Raw genomic sequence first — 19,900 nt, 5'->3', positions numbered from 1 at the left:
AGTTAACAGCCGGAGAAAGCTGCCCAAAAATTAATAAATCTGTGTAGGAAAGATATTGCTTATGGTTATATTTCACGGTCATATATATGAGGGAATAAGGGAATTTAGAATAAACGTGAAATAACTCATCACAAAATTATGCAAACAAAATAAAAACAATCACATTCCTGAAAAAAGTAACATACGCCGCGCGGTGTAATGACGTAAACAAAAACAAAAAAAGTCGGAAGAAGTTCAGTGGTGGAGTCGAAGAGGAAAGTTGAGGGTAGTGAGGAATGTACTCTAAGCAGATACTCAGGACAAGTTCAGTAGTACCGAAGCTCGTATGTCCGAAAGCGTTAATCAGTTTGCTGGCTACCCCGCCAAATTCAAGAGCAAGTGCCTGAAAAAGCTGAATATGGAAACTGAATTTATTACCAAAAATTAGGGGAGGGTGAGAAACACTGTTGCAAAGTAACACCGATCCATCAATTAATTTGAAAGATATTGGCAAAAAATGATGACTCATACTTCCTGACATAAATAGTAGGCATTCAAGAATAGTTTCTTAAAAGTGAGCCTGGACATTCATTTTCAGTTTTAAGGTAGTTCCGAGGGTTTTTGCATGCGTCAGAAAAACTCAAAGATTCTTCATAATTTTTAATTTTCATTTCATAATCACCCATCCTAAAAAAAGATGAGTTTCTTTTCATGGCATGAGAACGCAATGAAGGGGACTTAAAAGTCGTTCAGAGTTGAACAGTTCCTAACTCATTCTATTTTGAAAATTTACAACTCTTATCTAAAATTTAAGAAATGAATATTGCTCTTATTTGATCAGTTCTGTTCTGTGTAACGTGATCTACAGTCCCCAAGGCTCATTTTCAAAAATAACTGAAAATTGTAAAATTAAGCTACGACACTTTCTGGCTTTCTATACTTTAAACCTGGTCTTTGTAAAAACGTTACTCGGGTGAAATACACACACGCACACACGTGTGTGTGTATATGTGTATATATATATATATATATATATATATATATATATATATATATATATATATATATATATATATATATATATATATATATATATATATATATATATATATATATATATATATATATATATATATATATATATATATATATATATATATATATATATATATATATATATATCCCCGGATAATTCCACATTGAAAGATATATTGTATAAGCAATGCAGCTTCGATTTTTTTTTTTCTTTTTTTGGTTTTCAAAGTGTTACTGGGAAACATGATATAAAGAACACTGAATAAGTGGGAGTATTTAAAAAGAAGCAAAATTGTAATGAGTTACTTTTTCGTTCATCGTGCCCAGGAACTTTAGAGGTCAAAGTGCAACTCGGGAATACCTGGTTTTTTGTGACCCCCTCAGATGAAAATGTTGCATTTACATACACGATTCATGTAACGACTTTCTGGATATCTTGACAGTTGACAGGGTCTTATCAATCAAAACCTCGTAGAGGGGTAGTGCCGTCAGTGTACCTCACGCGGTGCACTGTAGGCATTACTGAAGGGTCTTTGCAGAGTCCTTTCGGCTCCTGGCTTCAACCTCTTTCATTCCTGTTACCGTACCTCCATTCATATTCTTTCTTCCACCTTACTTTCTGCCCTCTCCTGACAATTGATTCATAGTGTAGCTGCGAGGTTTTCCTCCTGTTACGCCTTTCAAACCTTTTTACTGTCAATTTCGGTTTCAGAGCTGAATGACCGCACAGGTCCTGGCGCTTAGCTTAAATTCTATTATTATATTCTATTCTTTAATTTAATTAAAATATGTATATATCACCTGTATAAGTGATTTAATTTTGACATGCATAATGGCGAGGAAGAGAGCTTTTCTAGAATAAGTTGATTATTGGCAACAGCAGTGTTGTTTACAGTTAACACTGAACATTACAATAAAGCATAAATCCCTAGGGGCTTTGTGAGTCTAGTTTTTGATGCAGTTAATTAAAAATGTTGCCAAGAGGCCTTTCAGCTGTAGCTCACAGTACTCCCATGGAAATACAACACTAACATAATCTGTTGAATTGAAGTGTAATTCTTCCTTTGCTTAATTTACAGGATAAACTACATCAAATAATTATCTATAAAAATAATTGAGCATTCTGGACAATTCTTGTGACAGGAATCATATATCAGAACTTACTCTTTACAGCGGTATAATATCTTATGAAACCATCATATATATATATATATATATATATATATATATATATATATATATATATATATATATATATATATATATATATATATACTATATATACATGTACAGATTAGTGTGAGGAGTCAGAGTCACTCCATACTTAAAATCATCAATGAAGGGCAGAGGACACACAGATATATACAAGCTGACTTTATTCCAACGTTTCGTAATTATCGGATTAATTACATCATCAGGGCTGTTAAAATAAGAAATAAAATTCTTTGTAAAATCGTAAAAGCTAAAAATAAAGGCTAAAAATTATTCATACAAAATTTTCACAAATGTACACAAACATTAAAATTAGAGAACAAAGTTTTAAAATCATTACATTAAAATGAAGTTAACAGAATATGCAGTAAACCGAAATTGAAAACTATCTGTGAAAGGGGGTTACAGAAAAAAAGATTAACGACCGACCTAGAGGGTGACAGCTTTAAACTAAACATAAACATAAATAGAAAGAACACAAGTCAGGATAAATAGAGAGGAGAGGAGGACGTGTGAGTGTTTAACGACGGAACAAGTTGTTTGATGAAAAGTGATTCCAGGATAACAAGGTCTTGGGGGTTGGTGGTATGGCCCAAAATGTAGAAGTCTTTATTATAAAACACACATTGATAATAAAGACTTCTACATTTTGGGCCATACTACCAACCCCCAAGACCTTGTTATCCTGGAATCACTTTTCATCAAACAACTTGTTCCGTCGTTAAACACTCACACGTCCTCCTCTCCTCTATATTTATCCTGACTTGTGTTCTTTCTATTTATGTTTATGTTTAGTTTAAAGCTGTCACACCTCTAGGTCGGTCGTTAATCTTTTGTTCTGTAACCCCTTTCACAGATAGTTTTCAATTTCAGTTTACTGCATATTCTGTTAACTTCATTTTAATGTAATGATTTTTAAAACTTTTGTTCTCTAATTTTAATGTTTGTGTACATAAATGAAAATTTTAATATGAATAATTTTTAGCCTTTATTTTTAGCTTTTACGATTTTACAAAGAATTTTATTTCTTATTTTAACAGCCCTGATGATGTAATTAATCCGATAATTACGAAACGTTGGAATAAAGTCAGCTTGTATATCTGTGTGTCCTCTGCCCTTCATTGATGTTTTTATACATGTACATATATACATACATATATATAATATATATGTATATATATATTTATATATATATATTTATATATATATATATATATATATATATATATATATATATATATATATATATATATATATATATATATATATATATATATATATATATATATATATATATATATATATATATATATATATATATATATATATATATATATATATATATATATATATATATATATATATATATATATATATATATCTATATATCTATATATACGTATATATACAATGGCCTGAATAATAATAAATATCTCAGACACTCACTTTCAACATTCACCTTACTAGCGACGAAGTCCACAAATGGGTGGAATCAGTCGTAAAATTACAAAGAGTGCGCAAAAAGATTCCAGGGCCCAGGGGGAGAAACCAACACCAAAAAAATAAAATAATATTTAATACAAAAACTTCGGATAGTAGTGATACCTGAACCTCTAATATTTACATAAATTCATAAAATCACAAATTCCCTTACATATGAACTTCACAAATAAAAAAAAGAACATACACACTTATACTGTTAAAGAAAGAAGGCAACACTCTTATACTGAAAACAGGGTCCAGAAAATAGGGGAGGATCAACCAAAGCAAAGGAATATCATAACCATTCCACTCTAATTTAAATATAATAAATAGAATGAATAAAATTTACACTGAAAACTCCTGAAGACGTTAATCAGTTCTCGCAGTGTCACACATCCAAACTATCTTGGATAGGTAGGGCTCTTGTAGGGCCCGAACAAGCAGCAGTGGTGCAAAATACATTATTCCACTCCAGGCAAAGGCAATATCATATCCTTTAACGTCTAACAGAGATTACCCCCAGCAGTGTAATTGAACCAGAGGCTAATGCTGGAATGCCGAAACCCCAATATTAGTGAAGTAAATCCCACATGATGTATCACTCCTTAAGCTTGTAGAAGTCCTCTCGGGAATTCAAGCAGTGGGGCCAGCAGGTAACAACTGCAGTAGGTAATCCAATCAAGCAGGCAACCACAGCAACCTCCATCAACGGTTCAGAAGCAGACTCCTTCACCCGTCTCCAAGGAACGAGACGAAACCTCTCAAGGAGGAGAGGCCAAAGCTACGTCACTCAAAAAGAAAAACAAATCTGTGATTGCTTGATAAAAACCAAAGGGCCGGTGAGGAGGATAAACAAAATCCTTAAGAAACTGCCCAAGTGGCTTAATACAAAACATACAAAATATTATGTTAATGTACCAAAGCAAAAGGAATAAGGACAACATACTGACTACACACACACACACACACACACACACACACACACACACACACACACACACACACACACACATATATATATATATATATATATATATATATATAAACTCTCTCTCTCTCTCTCTCTCTCTCTCTCTCTCTCTCTCTCTCTCTCTCTCTCTCTCTCTCTCCTGTTAAGATAGTTGCTTCAATTACAGTGCCCAACATTTTTTACATTTTTTATTTCCCCCATTCCTATCGGGCTGAACTTGGACTTAAAGGGCATCGCGAGTGTCACTATTCATCTCAGTGACCTCGAAAACTATGGATTAGACTAATATCTGTCATTTTTGACATTTTACTTTTCACCCCTTCTCACCCCAACTTCCTACAGGGGATGAACTTGGAATTAAAGGGCATCAGGAGTGTCACTATTCATCTCAGTGACCTCGAAAACTATGGATTAGACACTAATGTCTGTCGTTTTCGGTTATTTTTACATTCCACCCCCTTCCCACCCCCACCCCCTTTGATGCCAATGATGTCTTACCCCTCACAGTATTCTTTTCCAGATAGTGAGTCATATATATACCAAAATTTGGAATGATAAACCTGTAGAGTTTATTTAGTTACTAAGTTTACAGGCAGAACCAGCCCTGTTTCAGGGAAGCCTTTCGTACCCCCACCCCATTTGATGCCTTTGCTAGTGATGTCTTACCCCCTCAGTGTTCTTTTCCTGATAGTAGATCATATGTACACCAAGTTTGGTTGAAATTGTTCAATGCGTTTCAGAGTTATGTTGGAACATACATACATCCATATATATATATATATATATATATATATATATATATATATATATATATATATATATATATATATATATATATATATATATATATATATATATATATATATATATATATATATATATATATATATATATATATATATATATATACATACATACATACATACATACATACATACATACATACATACATACTTATTACATTTTAACCTGGGGGAATGCTTATCGTGAGCCAATTATAGACTCTAAATGAATGATTTTGTTATTTAACTCAATATCAGAGTAAGATCTGACTGCTATTGATTCAGGAAAATGTAAAAAAAAACAAAGAAAAAGGGGGCTATAATTGAGCTGATGGCTCTACTCACAAGGCAATTGTAAGCAAACACTGTAAAGTATGTTTCAAGATTATGCATATTTATGTTAAATGACCAATCACAAGAATAAATGAATTAAACAGGCAGGCAAGGCCTGAGAGATTAATTATTAACTATGAACACTTGAAAGTAGATTCGTCAGTGTGACGATGCTGATTCACGAAGGGGCAGGCACAATCAAGGAAGAAGAATTCCACGAGGATCCCTCTGTAAACGGAGTGATTTGTGAATTAAAGGCCAGTAAGGACAGAGTAAAATATGCATAGGACAAGGCAGTGCACAGAGGGTACCAAGAAAGCCTCTTGAACACACAATTTTATGTAATTTCTCAAACACTGGAATATTCGTAACACTGCTCTAACAAGGCGAGGTTAATACGGAAATACTGGCACTTAGAAATGAAATTAGGAAGTATAGGGCAAGAATGAAAAGTGTGACTGAACAAAAAGAACCTTTGCAATAGATCACTTTACCTTATAGAAGAGGTGGCTTCAGCGTAGGAAATTGCGGAGGGGGAAGGCTAAAGGACTTCACTGGTAAGAATACTAAGGCCACCTATAAGATAGAACCATGTGGTAGGAGCATGGCTCTGTGAAGGAGACAGGAATGCAGAGGGCAGATGTGTCTCGCTCGTGACCAGCTATGTCTCTAACTCTTGTTCCTTCAGTCAGGCCCTCATAAGACCTTAGGTTAAGGAATTACGATGATTTCCTCATCTAGGTGGGATTAGTGTCGTTCCCCTATGCTCGCGCATCATTTGAATCGCGGGTCGCCATGTGGCGAGCAAATTCCAGGTGTTCCTACAGGAGCCACACCTTTCTCCTAATCTGGTTTATTCTGCCTCTCATCAGAAATCAATCTCCTCTTGGCCTGAAAACAAAGGGATTCCAGAGTCACATGCTCAAAGAAAGAAAGTGGGGGAGATTTTTCAGAGTGCAATTAACGGATTTAGGGAGGGGCCAATATTTCTTTTGTCCTCCCTTGTCAGGCAGTGGTAAGCAATGCACTGTATTCTTATTTTTCAGCTTTAAATTAAGTGTTTGGTAGTTGGGATGCTTTGAGAAGATGTAGCATATATATATATATATATATATATATATATATATATATATATATATATATATATATATATATATATATATATATTATATATTTATATATATATATATTATATTTGAAATATTCTATATCTGTATATATATATATATATAACAATATTATATATATATAATATATATATATATATATATATATATTTACGTTTTTTGGTGTGATTTAGTTTGAAATTTCTGTGAGACAGGTAGCAACAGGAGGTAAACTGATTTAAAAACGTAAAAAAGAGGAAAACAAAGGGGAATTTCATACGAGCTTAAGGCTCTTGTTACTGAGGAAGATATTACGTAAAACACGGGGCAAACTTGCAGGAGTGTATTTACATAAATAACGTTAGTACGGGAAAGAGGAATGCTAGTAGATTATTGATCCTGGAGGGGATTCCTACGGGATGAATGAAACTGGGGAATTTCAGACACAGTCCAAGAAGCTTCCATGATATAGGGTCCCTCTGAAATGAGAGATATGCACATTGTACGCCAGTAATGAAAATAGACAAAAGAATAATGAATTCGAAGCTGCACTGAGGGTGCCAAGGGGCTTCGATGAATTAATGATAGCTTAGCACTGCCGACACTCGAAGAGTACAGACATTTGACAAGAGATTCGGTGATTACTGGCTCACAATTTAAGTAAATATTACGAGACAAAAGCGTGACTGAATGGAGGTCTTCCAGGGCACTTTACTGTAATGCAGAGATGACTTGCGACTTCCGAGGGCGAGTTTCTCCCCGTGTTAGGATGCACGGGCTTCAGTACAAGGGCAATGCATGGGAATTTCACGAAGGGCCGGGCAATGGCATGTGGGCATCCAGCAGATCAACGGTGGAGCGAACATGTGGCTCGTGGTCGAAGGGCACGAGGAGAAAGTATACTTTGAAAAGGGCCACGTGGTTAGCTGAGGGCACTGCCAGAGGCAGGTGTTTTGGGACTTCTTCACTCCCTCTCTTCCCGCGCGCGTGTGAGACAGGGGCCTCGTGGATTTCTGCTTTTATCTCCTCCTATGGGGCAGGGGGCACTTCCAGCATATGGGGTTGAATCATTTCCAGCTGATGCCCGCAGGGGGAGTTTTGCCTGTAAGAAAACGACCAGACAGAAATCACTTTTGCCTCAAAGAATGATCTGCTTAAAGGGAGTGGCCTTAATCCGTTTTAAACCCTTGTATTCTGACCGTGCGAAGTCTCGATAGACAGATGTGTCAATCGATCGAGCGGTTTGCAGTAAATGAAAACAACAAAACAAACAACAACAAAAAAAGGGGGAGGCAATTTGCTAGCGAGTTCTTGCTAATCATAATACCTCCCCATACAAGATGATGTACACACCTTCTTCGGGTGTGTACATTGATATACAAGAATGAGCGGCAAATGCTTTACGTTACTCTACATTCTGCCTTGCAATGAACTTTACTACTAAGGGATTTATGAACCTGTGACATTACTTTTAATAACACACTGGGACAAATTTCTTTGACAGGACGCAAGGTAATTTAAACACTTGCAAAAGAGTAATTACTTTAGATTTGGTTACACATTAATAACTTTATAAAGTGACTCGAACAATGTGAATTAATTAGGATTATAAGACCAAGTATATGAGGCTATGGCAAACAAATGAAAAGAAAGGTTATTGTTCAAGAATTAAAATACATGGTTACTTAATTTTAGATAAAATGCATGCGGTTAGTACAGTCTGCCTTGAAGAGGCTGTATAAATGAAAACAGTGTTTATTTTTGTAAATGACATCCCCTTTACGCGATATTGTAATGACTATACATATTCGCATTGGTAATTTATCTTCGTTTTAACGTGCTTTGCTTAGCTATATAGTTCAACACGAGCTGATGGCCGGCCCGCACACAGGGATTTTGACAGTCGTATGCGGGCGAGAATATTCGCGAGTTTTAATTCGCTAACCTTAAACTACGCTAATTTTATGCATCCACTGCCCACTCGAGTACTCAATGTTATGACAGGGTGGGCAGAAAAAAGATGTGGGGCCTAGGACAAACAGAGTTCTTAGAAGGGAGGGAGGGGGAAAAAGGAATAACAATAACAAAAGGAAAATTAACAAGATGTTACGAATGGAAACGTGACCGCATATGAAAGGCGGAACACGTCTCTCGGAGCTTACAAAAGGGGCATTTAAATCACAAGGGCAAGAGTCTATGACTCGTGATTCTTTAAAAAGAAAGATAAATAAATAACTAAAAGAGAGCAAATGATATTGGCAGAAGAGCTAAGGGAAAAAGATTGAGGGTTTTATTGTGTTCGGCGGGAGTTTATTGTCCTTCGCCTATAAATTACGGCCCGGACTACCACTTCAGTCCCAGGGCGAGAAAAGTGCACCCGAAGGGCGCGACTCCTTCAGGAAGAGCTGACACGCACGCCCGGTGCCAAGGTATGGGCACAAGGGCGTGCCACTTCTCACTCTCTTATTCTCAATGATTTATACATTGTGTGGGGAATGGTATCCCGTACTTAATTGCCTCTTGTGGTGATAATTTAAGGAAAGATTAATAGAGGCTGATAAGAGATAGAAGTTCCTGAGGAATGGAAGGAGATAGCAGAGGGTCTGACATCCCCTTCTGGATTAGAGGTGCCAAGACCTTCGAAAAATGAAATGGTGGCACAGGTGCCAGGGGAGCTCTAGAGCTCTTAGTAAATTACCTGGAAATTCCCACGCCCGTGGTAATTTCGCCTCGAACCTTTCTTAAGGGGACAGTCGTCCTCGGCCGGGGAAGCGGAGGGCGCGAGACTGGAGGGCGGCACGGAGTGCCGCCTGGGCCTGCTGCTGCGACAGCTGACGCAGGAGGGTTCCGTGCTGGTTCTACCATGATCCGTTGCGGCTCTTGTAGTTCATCGGCCAAGTGAGATATGGCAGAATCCTGACTTGCAATTGCGTCGGCGATGGACTGAGGCAGAGAGGACGCGGTCGGTGGCGGCGTGAGCGGCTCGCAGGTAACGATGACCAGCTCAGGCACGGGTTGTGAGACCGCACCTGCAGGTGAGCTTCCGCTGTGGTCGAGAAGAACTGTCTGTCTTACCGAGCCTGTGAATGGAGATCGGAGTAGTGCTCTGGTGCTGGCACTAGGGCAGAGTCAGGCGCTACCAGAGGTTTCTTGGGCTCATCGGTCAGGACGGACGAAGCTTGGCACTGCTCGGGGCATGCAAGTGGCACCGGCAGGAATTTGGCATCTCCGGAAAGGAGATCTGATTGGGGCCCTGGCACTGGCACTGTGGCAGGGGCGGGCACTGGAATTGGATCGGGAACCGATCAAGGGGGCCACTGTACCTCGTACTCAGGTGGCACTGGTAGGGACTGCATGTCCTCCTGGTACCTAGGGGGCGCCAGTCTTGAATGAGGGAGAAGCGGGGGAGGATTACTCGCGCCCAAGGAATGATTCGGGGAATGTGGACCCCTAGATTGTCGTGGTTTCTGTGGGGACTGAAAGTCCTGTCCCAGGATGACATCATAGCCTCTGGGGAGATGGCTTGCTACTGCAAGATTGCAAATTTTGGATTGGTGAGGTCTTGTGACTCTCAATTGGACCGTAGGGAGTATCATTTTAAATTGATTTATTCCCTCGATCGTGACGAGTTTTCGTCTATTAACGATAGCTCCGTAGGGAACTCTGTCCCTTTGGATGAGGGAGATTTGCGCGTCCAAGTCCTCGAATGCAGTGACTCAGCGCGCGGGGTGGCTACCTCGTGGAGGAGTCACGTATACGGGCCCTTTGGCGGGAGGGCCTAATGACTTGGGATCTGTGACGGCCAAGGCGACGGTGGGAGTATTTGATTTATTATTGCTTGGGCATTTCGCCCATGCGGGAGAATGGCCATAAACCTTGCACGCCATGCAAAAGGTCTGGCTGAAGTCTTTCCGCACTGCCCCTGTGGAGGGCACAGGCGAGTTATGGGGCGGTTTTCCGGGAGAGAGAGGTGCTGGTTTCTTGCTCCGGCACTGTTCGGAGGAATGCCCCGTTTTCTTGCAATAATGGCAAGTTAGGGGGCTTGCCCGAGTTCCCATTTTTGTGGGAAATTGTTCCTCCGAGGAGGGACGGGGGATTTATCTTCCACCCCATGGATCCTTCTTGAGGGTGGTGAGTTTCCCACATGTCTGCTATTCAGCAACACTCGGTGAGTGTTGCTGGGGCTTTTTCCGCTATATGAGTGGCGAGGGCAGGAGGGGCGTAGCGCAGGAAATGCTCGAATTTAAACCGCTCGAGTACCTCGGAGGTGCTTATGGCTCCTTCGGAATCGAGCCATTTTGTTAATGCCCGATCCGAATGGTACGCCCAATCGGACCAAGTCTGGCCTGCTTCTCTGGGGCTGCTCTCTCCAACGTCTCCTCCACCGCTCGGGGGTAATCTCGTACGCCTTCATAACTGCTTGGCGTACGGCTTCCCAGGTTCCCCTATCTTCTGCTGACAGGGCGTGGTAGGCAACGAGGGCCTTTCCGCCCAGGAATTTAGTGAGAACAAGGGAGAGTTCCGCGGGGGAGAGATCGCAGCACTCCAGGACTCGTTCGGCCCTTTCAAGCCATACTTCAGGCTCGGACTCCGTCCATTTTGGCATGAACGAGTGAGCTTGGCTGAGGGCACTCATTCCCGCTGCAGGGGGCGGGGGGGTGGCTTGCTTTCGTTCTAGCATCTGGAGCTCATGGGCGCGCTCTCTCTCTCTCTCTCTCTCCTGCCTTTCTCTCTCTCTCTCTTCACGTTCTCTCTCTCTCTCTTCACGTTCCTTCTCCTTCTCCTGCTCTTGGGCAATTCTTTCTCTCTCTCTCTCTCTCTCTCTCTCTTCACATTCTCTCTCTCTCTCCGCACGTTCTCTCTCTCTCTCTCCGCCTTGGCATCGTCCACTCGCTCTTGAACCCATTCTCTCAGATCTTGCCCTGATTGTCCCATGTCCTTGCCAGCGGACATGTAGAATTTGAAATCCTCGTTTTGTTGGGTTCTGGTATTAGCCATCTTGAAATAATGGTTATATGGTAGGTCTGAAAAGACTCAGGTTGTCTGAAACGACTCAATTGCAGTAATCTGAAACACTCAATTGTTCAGATTGCTGGAGAATGGATCTGTCTGAATAAGACAGTTGATTAGTAAGTCTGAGGACACTTTTGTTAAAATTTGATATGTCTAGGAAAGACGTGGTTGTTCTTGGCGAACGAATTTTAATATGCTTCTCGGAAGACGTAGTTGGATTTTGTCACGCTCGGACTTGGCCGGCTGTAGCGTGAGATTAAGGAGTTGCTCTAACGAACTAGAGGGATCAGTCCCATAAGGGCTTAGATGTGTGTGAGATACACTAATATAATGTCTCAAAAGGACTTGATTTTGGGTTTCCCGCAGGAATTAGGGATTCTCGCCACGTGCGACGTAGAATTTTAGTAGTCTCTGAGGACTTGGAATTTGGAGAAATTCTCGCCACGTGCGACGTAGAATTTTAGTAGGAGTCTCTGAGGACTTGGAATTTGGAGAAATTCTCGCCAAGTGCGACATAGAATTTTAGTAGGAGTCTCTGAGGACTTGGAATTTGGAGAAATTCTCGCCACGTGCGACGTAGAATTTTAGGAGTCTGAGGACTTGGAATTTGGAGAAATTCTCGCCACGTGGAACGTAAAATTTTAGTAGGAGTCTCTGAGGACTTGGAATTTGGGGAAATTCTCGCCAAGTGCGACGTAGAATTTTAGTAGGAGTCTCTGAGGACTTGGAATTTGGAAAAATTCTCGCCACGTGCGGCGTAGAATTTTATTTGGCTTGCCCGTAGGACTTGGGAATACAGTTCGTCCCTTAGGACTTAGAAATTACTAACGGGAGAAACCCAAAGAAAAATGTTTGCTGAGAAATGAATGGGAAAAAAAAATGCTACACACCCGGGCATGGGCGGGGGTGGGGGGGGGGCGGGTGCAGGACGTCTGACCAACACCGGAGTTATTTTTAAATTCTGTGTGAATGGACCCGTCTATTTATAGACCGTCTGGGATTCCGGGGAGAGGATAACAGTAAAACGACCTAGTAATTTTCCCTATAAGCAGAGTTTAATTTCGCTTTCCTAACACCTAACTCGAATTCTAACTACATTGAGAGAATTTCAGCAATGCAAGCTGACTTCGTCTTGTCCCATGTGGGAATTTATTCGCGCCTAAATAACAGTTCGCTAATCCGAAATGCGAAGTAAAATTTATCACAGAGGAATTTCTTTCGCACTATTCCTCGAAGCAAGAATATGGCAAGGATTTTAACACAGGAATTTTGCACTATTCCTCGAAGCAAAAGATATGGCAAAGATTTTAACACAGAGGAATTTCGCACTATTCCTCAAAGCAAAGGATGGTTAGCACTGGTTATTTCCTAACTACGTATCCTGAAAGGCATGCATTAACGAATCTAATACGGCGGTTCTTTTCTCTCAGTGAATACATACGTCCCTATTTCTAATTCCTAGGAACAGTCACGATTGTAAAAAGGTTTTGCTAAGATAAACACATTACTTACGTGGAATTTCCGGATGTGTGTGCTGGTTTTACACAAAAGGTTCATAATTGTCTCGTACCCAGCTTAGCTTTGCTAGTAGCTGATCTGGCAAGTTGCAAATGCAATAAAGGAACACTAGGGGAACTGCAACTGCAAAACAAGATCCTGGCAAGGTCGCCATTTTTACGTTTTTCCTGGCGATTTCGTTTGAAATATTCTCTGTGAGACAGGTAGCAACAATTTAATGTAATTTAGCCTTGTGATTCTGACTTCGTGGGTCCAGGAAAACAAAAAAGAGGAAAACAAAGGGGAATTTCATATGAGCTTAAGGCTCTTGTTACTGAGGAAGATATTACGTAAAACACGGGTCAAACTTGCAGGAGTGTATTTACATAAATAACATTAGTACGGGAAAGAGGAATGCTAGTAGATTATTGATCCTGGAGGGGATTCCTATGGGATGAATGAAACTGGGGAATTCCAGACACAGTCCAAGAAGCTTCCACGATATAGGGTCCCTCTGAAATGAGAGATATGCACATTATACGCCAGTAATGAAAATAGACAAAAGAATAATGAATTCGAAGCTGCACTGAGGGTGCCAAGGGCCTTCGATGAATTAATGATAGCTTAGCACTGCCGACACTTGAAGAGCACAGACATTTGACAAGAGATTCGGTGATTACTGGCTCACAATTTAAGTAAATATTACAAGACAAAAGCATGACTGAATGGAGGTCTTCCAGGGCACTTTACTGTAATGCAGAGATGACTTGCGACTTCCGAGGGCAAGTTTCTCCCCGTGTTAGGATGCATGGGCTTCAGTATAAGGGCAATGCGTGGGAATTTCACGAAGGGCCGGGCAATGGCATGTGGGCATCCGGCAGATCAACGGTGGAGCGAACATGTGGCTCGCGGTCGAAGGGCACGAGGAGAAAGTTTACTTTGAAAAGGGCCACGTGGTTAGCTAAGGGCACTGCCAGAGGCAGGTGTTTTGGGACTTCTTCACTCCCTCTCTTCCCGCGCGCATGTGAGACAGGGGCCTCGTGGATTTCTGCTTTTATCTCCTCCTATGGGGCAGCGGGCACTTCCGGCATATGGGGTTGAATCGTTTCCAGCTGATGCCCGCAGGGGGAGTTTTGCCTGTAAGAAAACGACCAGACAGAAATCACTTTTGCCTCGAAGAAAGATCTGCTTAAAGGGAGTGGCCTTAATCCATTTTAAACCCTTGTATTCTGACGTTTAGAAGTCTCGATAGACAGATGTGTCTATCGATCGAGCGGTTTGCAGTAAATGAAAATAACAAAACAAACAACAACAAAAAAAGGGGAGGCAATTTCTTGCTAATCATAATATAGTTCTTGCTAATCATAATATATATATATATATATATATATATATATATATATATATATATATATATATATTTTTATTTATATATGTATATATGTATGTATATGCATGTGTGTGTATGTCTATATGTATGATTAATTGATTTATGTCTTAAAACTGGCATCACAACACCAGATTATTGACACCGTAATAAAATAAATAGGAAACTAAAAATAAACAAATAAGTTTAAAAGGAGTTTCATATAAAAGATATTTAAAAACATGTATATACATAATCATATCTATTCAGATATACTATCCTTACTTGCAAATATTTTATATGTATGCAGTCTAAATTTTGTTGAGGAGGCCCGCCTCCCTTGCAAAGATATATAGCTTCTCTATATTACAACCCTAATCGAGAATTGTAGCTAGGATAAAATGTCCTCCTCTATCAGGTCCCCAGGACAGGAACCTATGTCTCAAATTCCGAAGACTGGGACTTTCGACCAGCAAATGTCTCAGTCAAGGGCACAATACTGTCTTCACAGAATGGAGGATTTTCGTGGGACATCAAGAACCGTGAGTGAGTGTTGTATGCCCAATCCTTAACCTGCACAAAATCGTTTCTTGTCCCCTTGGTATATAGGGATGTGACCAAGGAGACACTGATGACGTAATATTGCGCATTTTTTGGTTCAATAAAATATTTTCCCAAAGGGACTGCCAAAACTGTTTAATTTTCTGATCTACTACAGGATATGCATGCCGATATGGTAGTCGACATCATCTTGGTTCTGGGGAAGTGGCTGGTGACTTAGCAAGTTTAACAGCTTGCTTGTTCCCAATCACCCCAACATGGGAAGGCCCCCAGCAAAAATTTATTTCTTTACTTGTTCTTTTGACTAAAAACAGCCATTCCGATATGTCAAAATTAAAGGGTTTAAAAAGTTAAAAGATTCCAACGACTCAAGAACACTTCTCGAGTCACAATATATAGTAAAATTATTTCCATTCTGATTTAAAATCTCCCTTAAGGCCTTTAAAAGTGCACACAGTTCTGCTGTAAAAATAGATGCAACAGATGATAATCTCCCGCTTCTTTCTATATCAGGGAAGGCCACTCCAAAGCCGACGCCAGCATCTGACTTTGAGCCATCTGCGAAAACTGCAATGGAGTTATCATGTTGCGAGGAATGATCCAAAAATACTGACTGCATTGCCTCATTGGACATTTCTGCCTTGGTAAAATGAACATATCTACAAAATTTGACCTCTGAAAGGTTTCAGGGGGAGGGGGTTGGCTAACTGAATGACTCATTGGTAAATTCTTCATCCTTGGCATATTTAACTGCCTGATTATACATTTTACTCTAAAAGCAATTGGCTGAGGTTGCTTGGGATGGTTTTCATAAAACTGCCAATGCCTCTCATTTCTGATACAAATGCTGGTCAAAGACTTAGTGAGCCTCTGAAATCTGTACCAGCTCCGAACCAGCAGACGTTGGTAATGTAGATCCAGAGGCATCTCACCAGTATCTACCAGCTTGCTCTCAGTGGGAGATGATTTGAATGCTCCTGTTGACAATCTTACTCCTCCATGATGAAATGGATTGAGCAATTTTAGGCTATTGGTCTTTGCTGAAGTGTACACTTCACACCCATAAGTTAATTTTGAAAAGACCAAAGCTTTGTATAGTCTCAACATCAGAGATCGGTCTGCACCCCCTTGAACTGTGTAAATGGCAAAATATATGTAGTTTTTTGTTCATTGACTTTTCGTAACCTTGTTTCTTAATTGCTGGCCTTTGCAGAACTATACAGGCACCACTTTACTTACAAACAAATGAGTTACGTTCTGGATGGCCATTGGTATGTTGAATTGTTTGTAAGTTGGTTACTGTACTCTTTATGCCTATTTAAGTACAGTATGATATAACGTCAATACAGTACTGTATGTACAGAATAGGCACACAAAACAAAATCTGAACTTAAGGGTAGCTAAGGGGAGAGCTCTGGACACAGTTTTAATTTGCAGTCCCTTTTGTTTGTGTCTGAATATTTGTAAATTGAATGTTTGTAAGTAGGGCGTTATATGTAGTTTGCGACTGACAGAGTTTCCTCTCTTAGAGTATATGTAGGTTTCGTGTTTCAGGGTCATAAGGTTCCAAAATAAGTATAGAATAGAATATTGGATATAGTCCAAAGGCTAAGCACGGGAAATATGAGGTTACTCTTGCTAAATCTCTAAATTCTGTGTATCTATCCATCAAGACCTTATCTGCAGATGTGCTTAGTTGCCTTGACTAAAGCACAAGGGCAACAATATAGATGGTAGTGGAAACCACACGGATAATCTACTCCCAAACACAGTAGCTGATCATTTACCAATATTCATTAAATACTTCCCAACTGATTATAGTTATTAAGTGCCAAAACATTAAAACTAGAAAATGAAGTTTCTCTTAGTAATGTATTGGTAGCTCAGTATTTACATGGACAGTTGATAACTTCCCAAAACAGATACTTAATGGTGTAAGAAAGCAGCGTATTTTAAAAACCACTAATGTTTAACATTTTCTGGAGAGATGTCAGTTAGAACAGAACCCTGAAAACAAACTTAAATGGGGGATTGGCATTGCCCATTGGTTGAACAAGTTCTTGGGTCAAACATTTTTATAAATGAAAACTGGAAAACTTAATGTTGTGTATATGACATGTAGGGCAGATACGATAGAATTGGAAAGCTATATATGACTTGGGGAACTAAAAGAACATCATTACTGATCTATGCTGGATTACTAAGTCAAGATAAATGGATCATCATGTGATTTAAAATTTCAATATTAAGAATCTGCTCTTGAAGTGCAATAGAAAGTGTAAATAAGTGTTTCTCCTCTAACATGCTGTTTGATCAGTCATTGTCGTGACAAACCATCTTCCACCCTTCCCAATTTGAGCTAATAATCTCAAAGAATCGAAATATCTGAAGATCAGTTTTCTTCTAGAACTCGACTGCCTCCTCCAAGGGTACCTGTATTTGTTTGGAAAATATGCCAGTACTTCTGAACATTATAAGCAATACACATTAGAAGATTGAAGATGCAAATGTCCCCTTTATGCATTTTATATTGATGGTTCCAAATCCCTTAAGAGTAGGATTTGTTGCCACTTCACTTGAAACAAATTGAATCTTTCCCAGACAGAAACTGATTGCAATAAATTCAACACCGAAGATTATTGAAGGTAAAAGCTTGACATTCTTATGCACAACAAATTAATTTACATTCCACAAATTATGTGAAGCTAGTTTAAACGTTGAAATATGTTGGAGCTGGACCCACGTGGACAGAGAAGTGAGGATACCGATAGAGTAACCAGGTTAAAATGCTGGAGTTTCAAATAGCTCGCTGCACCCTTTACAGTGTGGTGCTTCAGTGGCACACTTAATCCATAAGAGGGTAGTTCCATCAGTGCACCTCATGCGGTGCACTGTAGGCATTACTTAAGGTTATTTGCAGTGTCCCTTGGGCCCCTAGCTGCAACCCCTTTCATTCATTTAACTGTACCTCCATTCATATTCTCTTCCATCTTACACTCCACTCTCTCCTAACAATAGATCCATAGTGCAACTGTGAGGTTTTCCTCCTGTTACACCTTAGTAACTCTTGATTTTCCTTTCAGCGCTAAATGACCTCATAGGCTCCAGCGCTTGGCCTTTGGCCTAAATGCTATATTCCATTCTATGATTAAGTTTCATTTAAATTATCCGGAATTCATCAAAAATTATGTGAAATTAATAGATAATAACAGCACACTGAACTTAGATCATAAATTGGATGTCAGCTCAGAGGGAGCAACAGTACTACTATGCATGGAACTGGCCACACCAATTTTTATACCTTCCTTGATTCCCCAACAGTAATCATTCATGTATGTCCTGTCATGCAACCATACAGAAAGTGTCAGTCAGTGTAATAATAATGTGATACAAAGCTATTAAACGGCAGATTTTCTTTTAGAAAAAAAATGAGAAGTATAACAGTAATACTTTATTTATCTCTTGAGCAGTAAGGCTACAAATGTAGTTCTTGTCTTTTAAGATACAGTATTAATTTTGATGGGTGAGATTTTATATAAATGCAGGATGGGGCTTAGAATATTAAAAAAGAATACTGAATATAATTTGCATGTCTGGCCTTAGGCTTGAAATGATGTTTATGAAAAAGCAGAAGTATATTGGAAAGCAATGGGATAAAGAGGTACTGCAGTTGAGCATGCAGTATATTTTCTTAATAATCCATAGCTGATTTTTTTAGACAATTTCTCTGAGAAAGTTTTTCTCACAATGGAATATTGCTTCTTTGTTCTTGTAGGGAATCCAGAAAGTAGTTTTCTGTCTTTTCACAGCAAGAATGTTCTTTTCGCAAAATTTGGTTGGGTAACTTATGCATTACAGCATGCACACGTCCTACAAAGATAACTAAAAATTTTCCAACCAAGAAATGAACCCAGAATTGGTTGCTGACTGCCTGTGGGATGCAGGCTGAAGTTTGCTCGTCTAACTGAGGGAGGCATCCCCTGTCAAAGCTGTTGTAGGTATTGTTTCATAAGTGATAGAGGCAAAATGCGTGTTTAAAAACTCATGAGAGATTCCACCCCTTTCAAATCAGATCAACCATGTTCATTGAAATTACAAACCTACTTTCCTAGATGACTGAGATTATGCTCACCTGGAGAGAAAGTAAGACGTAACAGAGAAACTACTCTGAAAGAAATGTAGTTCACAAAGCACTTTAGTTCTCCTAACAGATGGGCATCTAGATAGCTTTATACTTAAGTTCCACATAAAAATTACTGTGGAGGGTGACTTGTAGTCAGAAAGACCCCTTTCTAAAACAAGTACAGTACAGCAGTTTCTATGTAAACTTAAATGTTGCAGTTATATTACTGTTAATTAAAGAAATGTCAACATGAACTATGGAGTTGTCCAGCAGAATACAGCTTAAGAAATACAAGCACATAACAACAGGCAGTTTCACTTTATGTAAACACTTGGAAGGAAATCTACTCTTGGGCCTAATCCGTTTTCCATTTCACTGTTCTGTGGATGTTTCTTCATCTAGCACTGAAGAAAAGTTCCAATCCAAGTGGGCAGGTTTCTC

The 19,900-nt window shown here is 39.4% G+C and overlaps 1 protein-coding gene across 3 annotated transcripts in view; it reads right to left on the bottom strand.

The window, feature by feature from the left end:
- LOC136853136 (perlucin-like protein) overlaps nt 1–19,900 on the bottom strand; it is a 241,335-nt gene that overhangs the window by 216,731 nt on the left and 4,704 nt on the right. For 2 of the 3 annotated variants that reach the window (XM_067128437.1, XM_067128435.1), the window contains exon 6: nt 18,775–19,900. This exon is cut by the window's right edge and continues 10 nt beyond it. The exons of the other annotated variant lie outside the window; for it this stretch is intronic. In XM_067128437.1, coding sequence (XP_066984538.1) covers nt 19,832–19,900 — 69 coding nt within the window. In that variant the 3' untranslated portion in view covers nt 18,775–19,831. Of the gene's footprint in view, nt 1–18,774 lie in introns of those variants that run through there. 3 annotated transcript variants of the gene reach the window in all.

The sequence above is a fragment of the Macrobrachium rosenbergii genome, chromosome 26, assembly GCF_040412425.1.
Source record: "Macrobrachium rosenbergii isolate ZJJX-2024 chromosome 26, ASM4041242v1, whole genome shotgun sequence".
Taxonomy (NCBI): domain Eukaryota; kingdom Metazoa; phylum Arthropoda; class Malacostraca; order Decapoda; family Palaemonidae; genus Macrobrachium; species Macrobrachium rosenbergii.
This window is presented reverse-complemented; position numbering and strand designations above follow the sequence as displayed.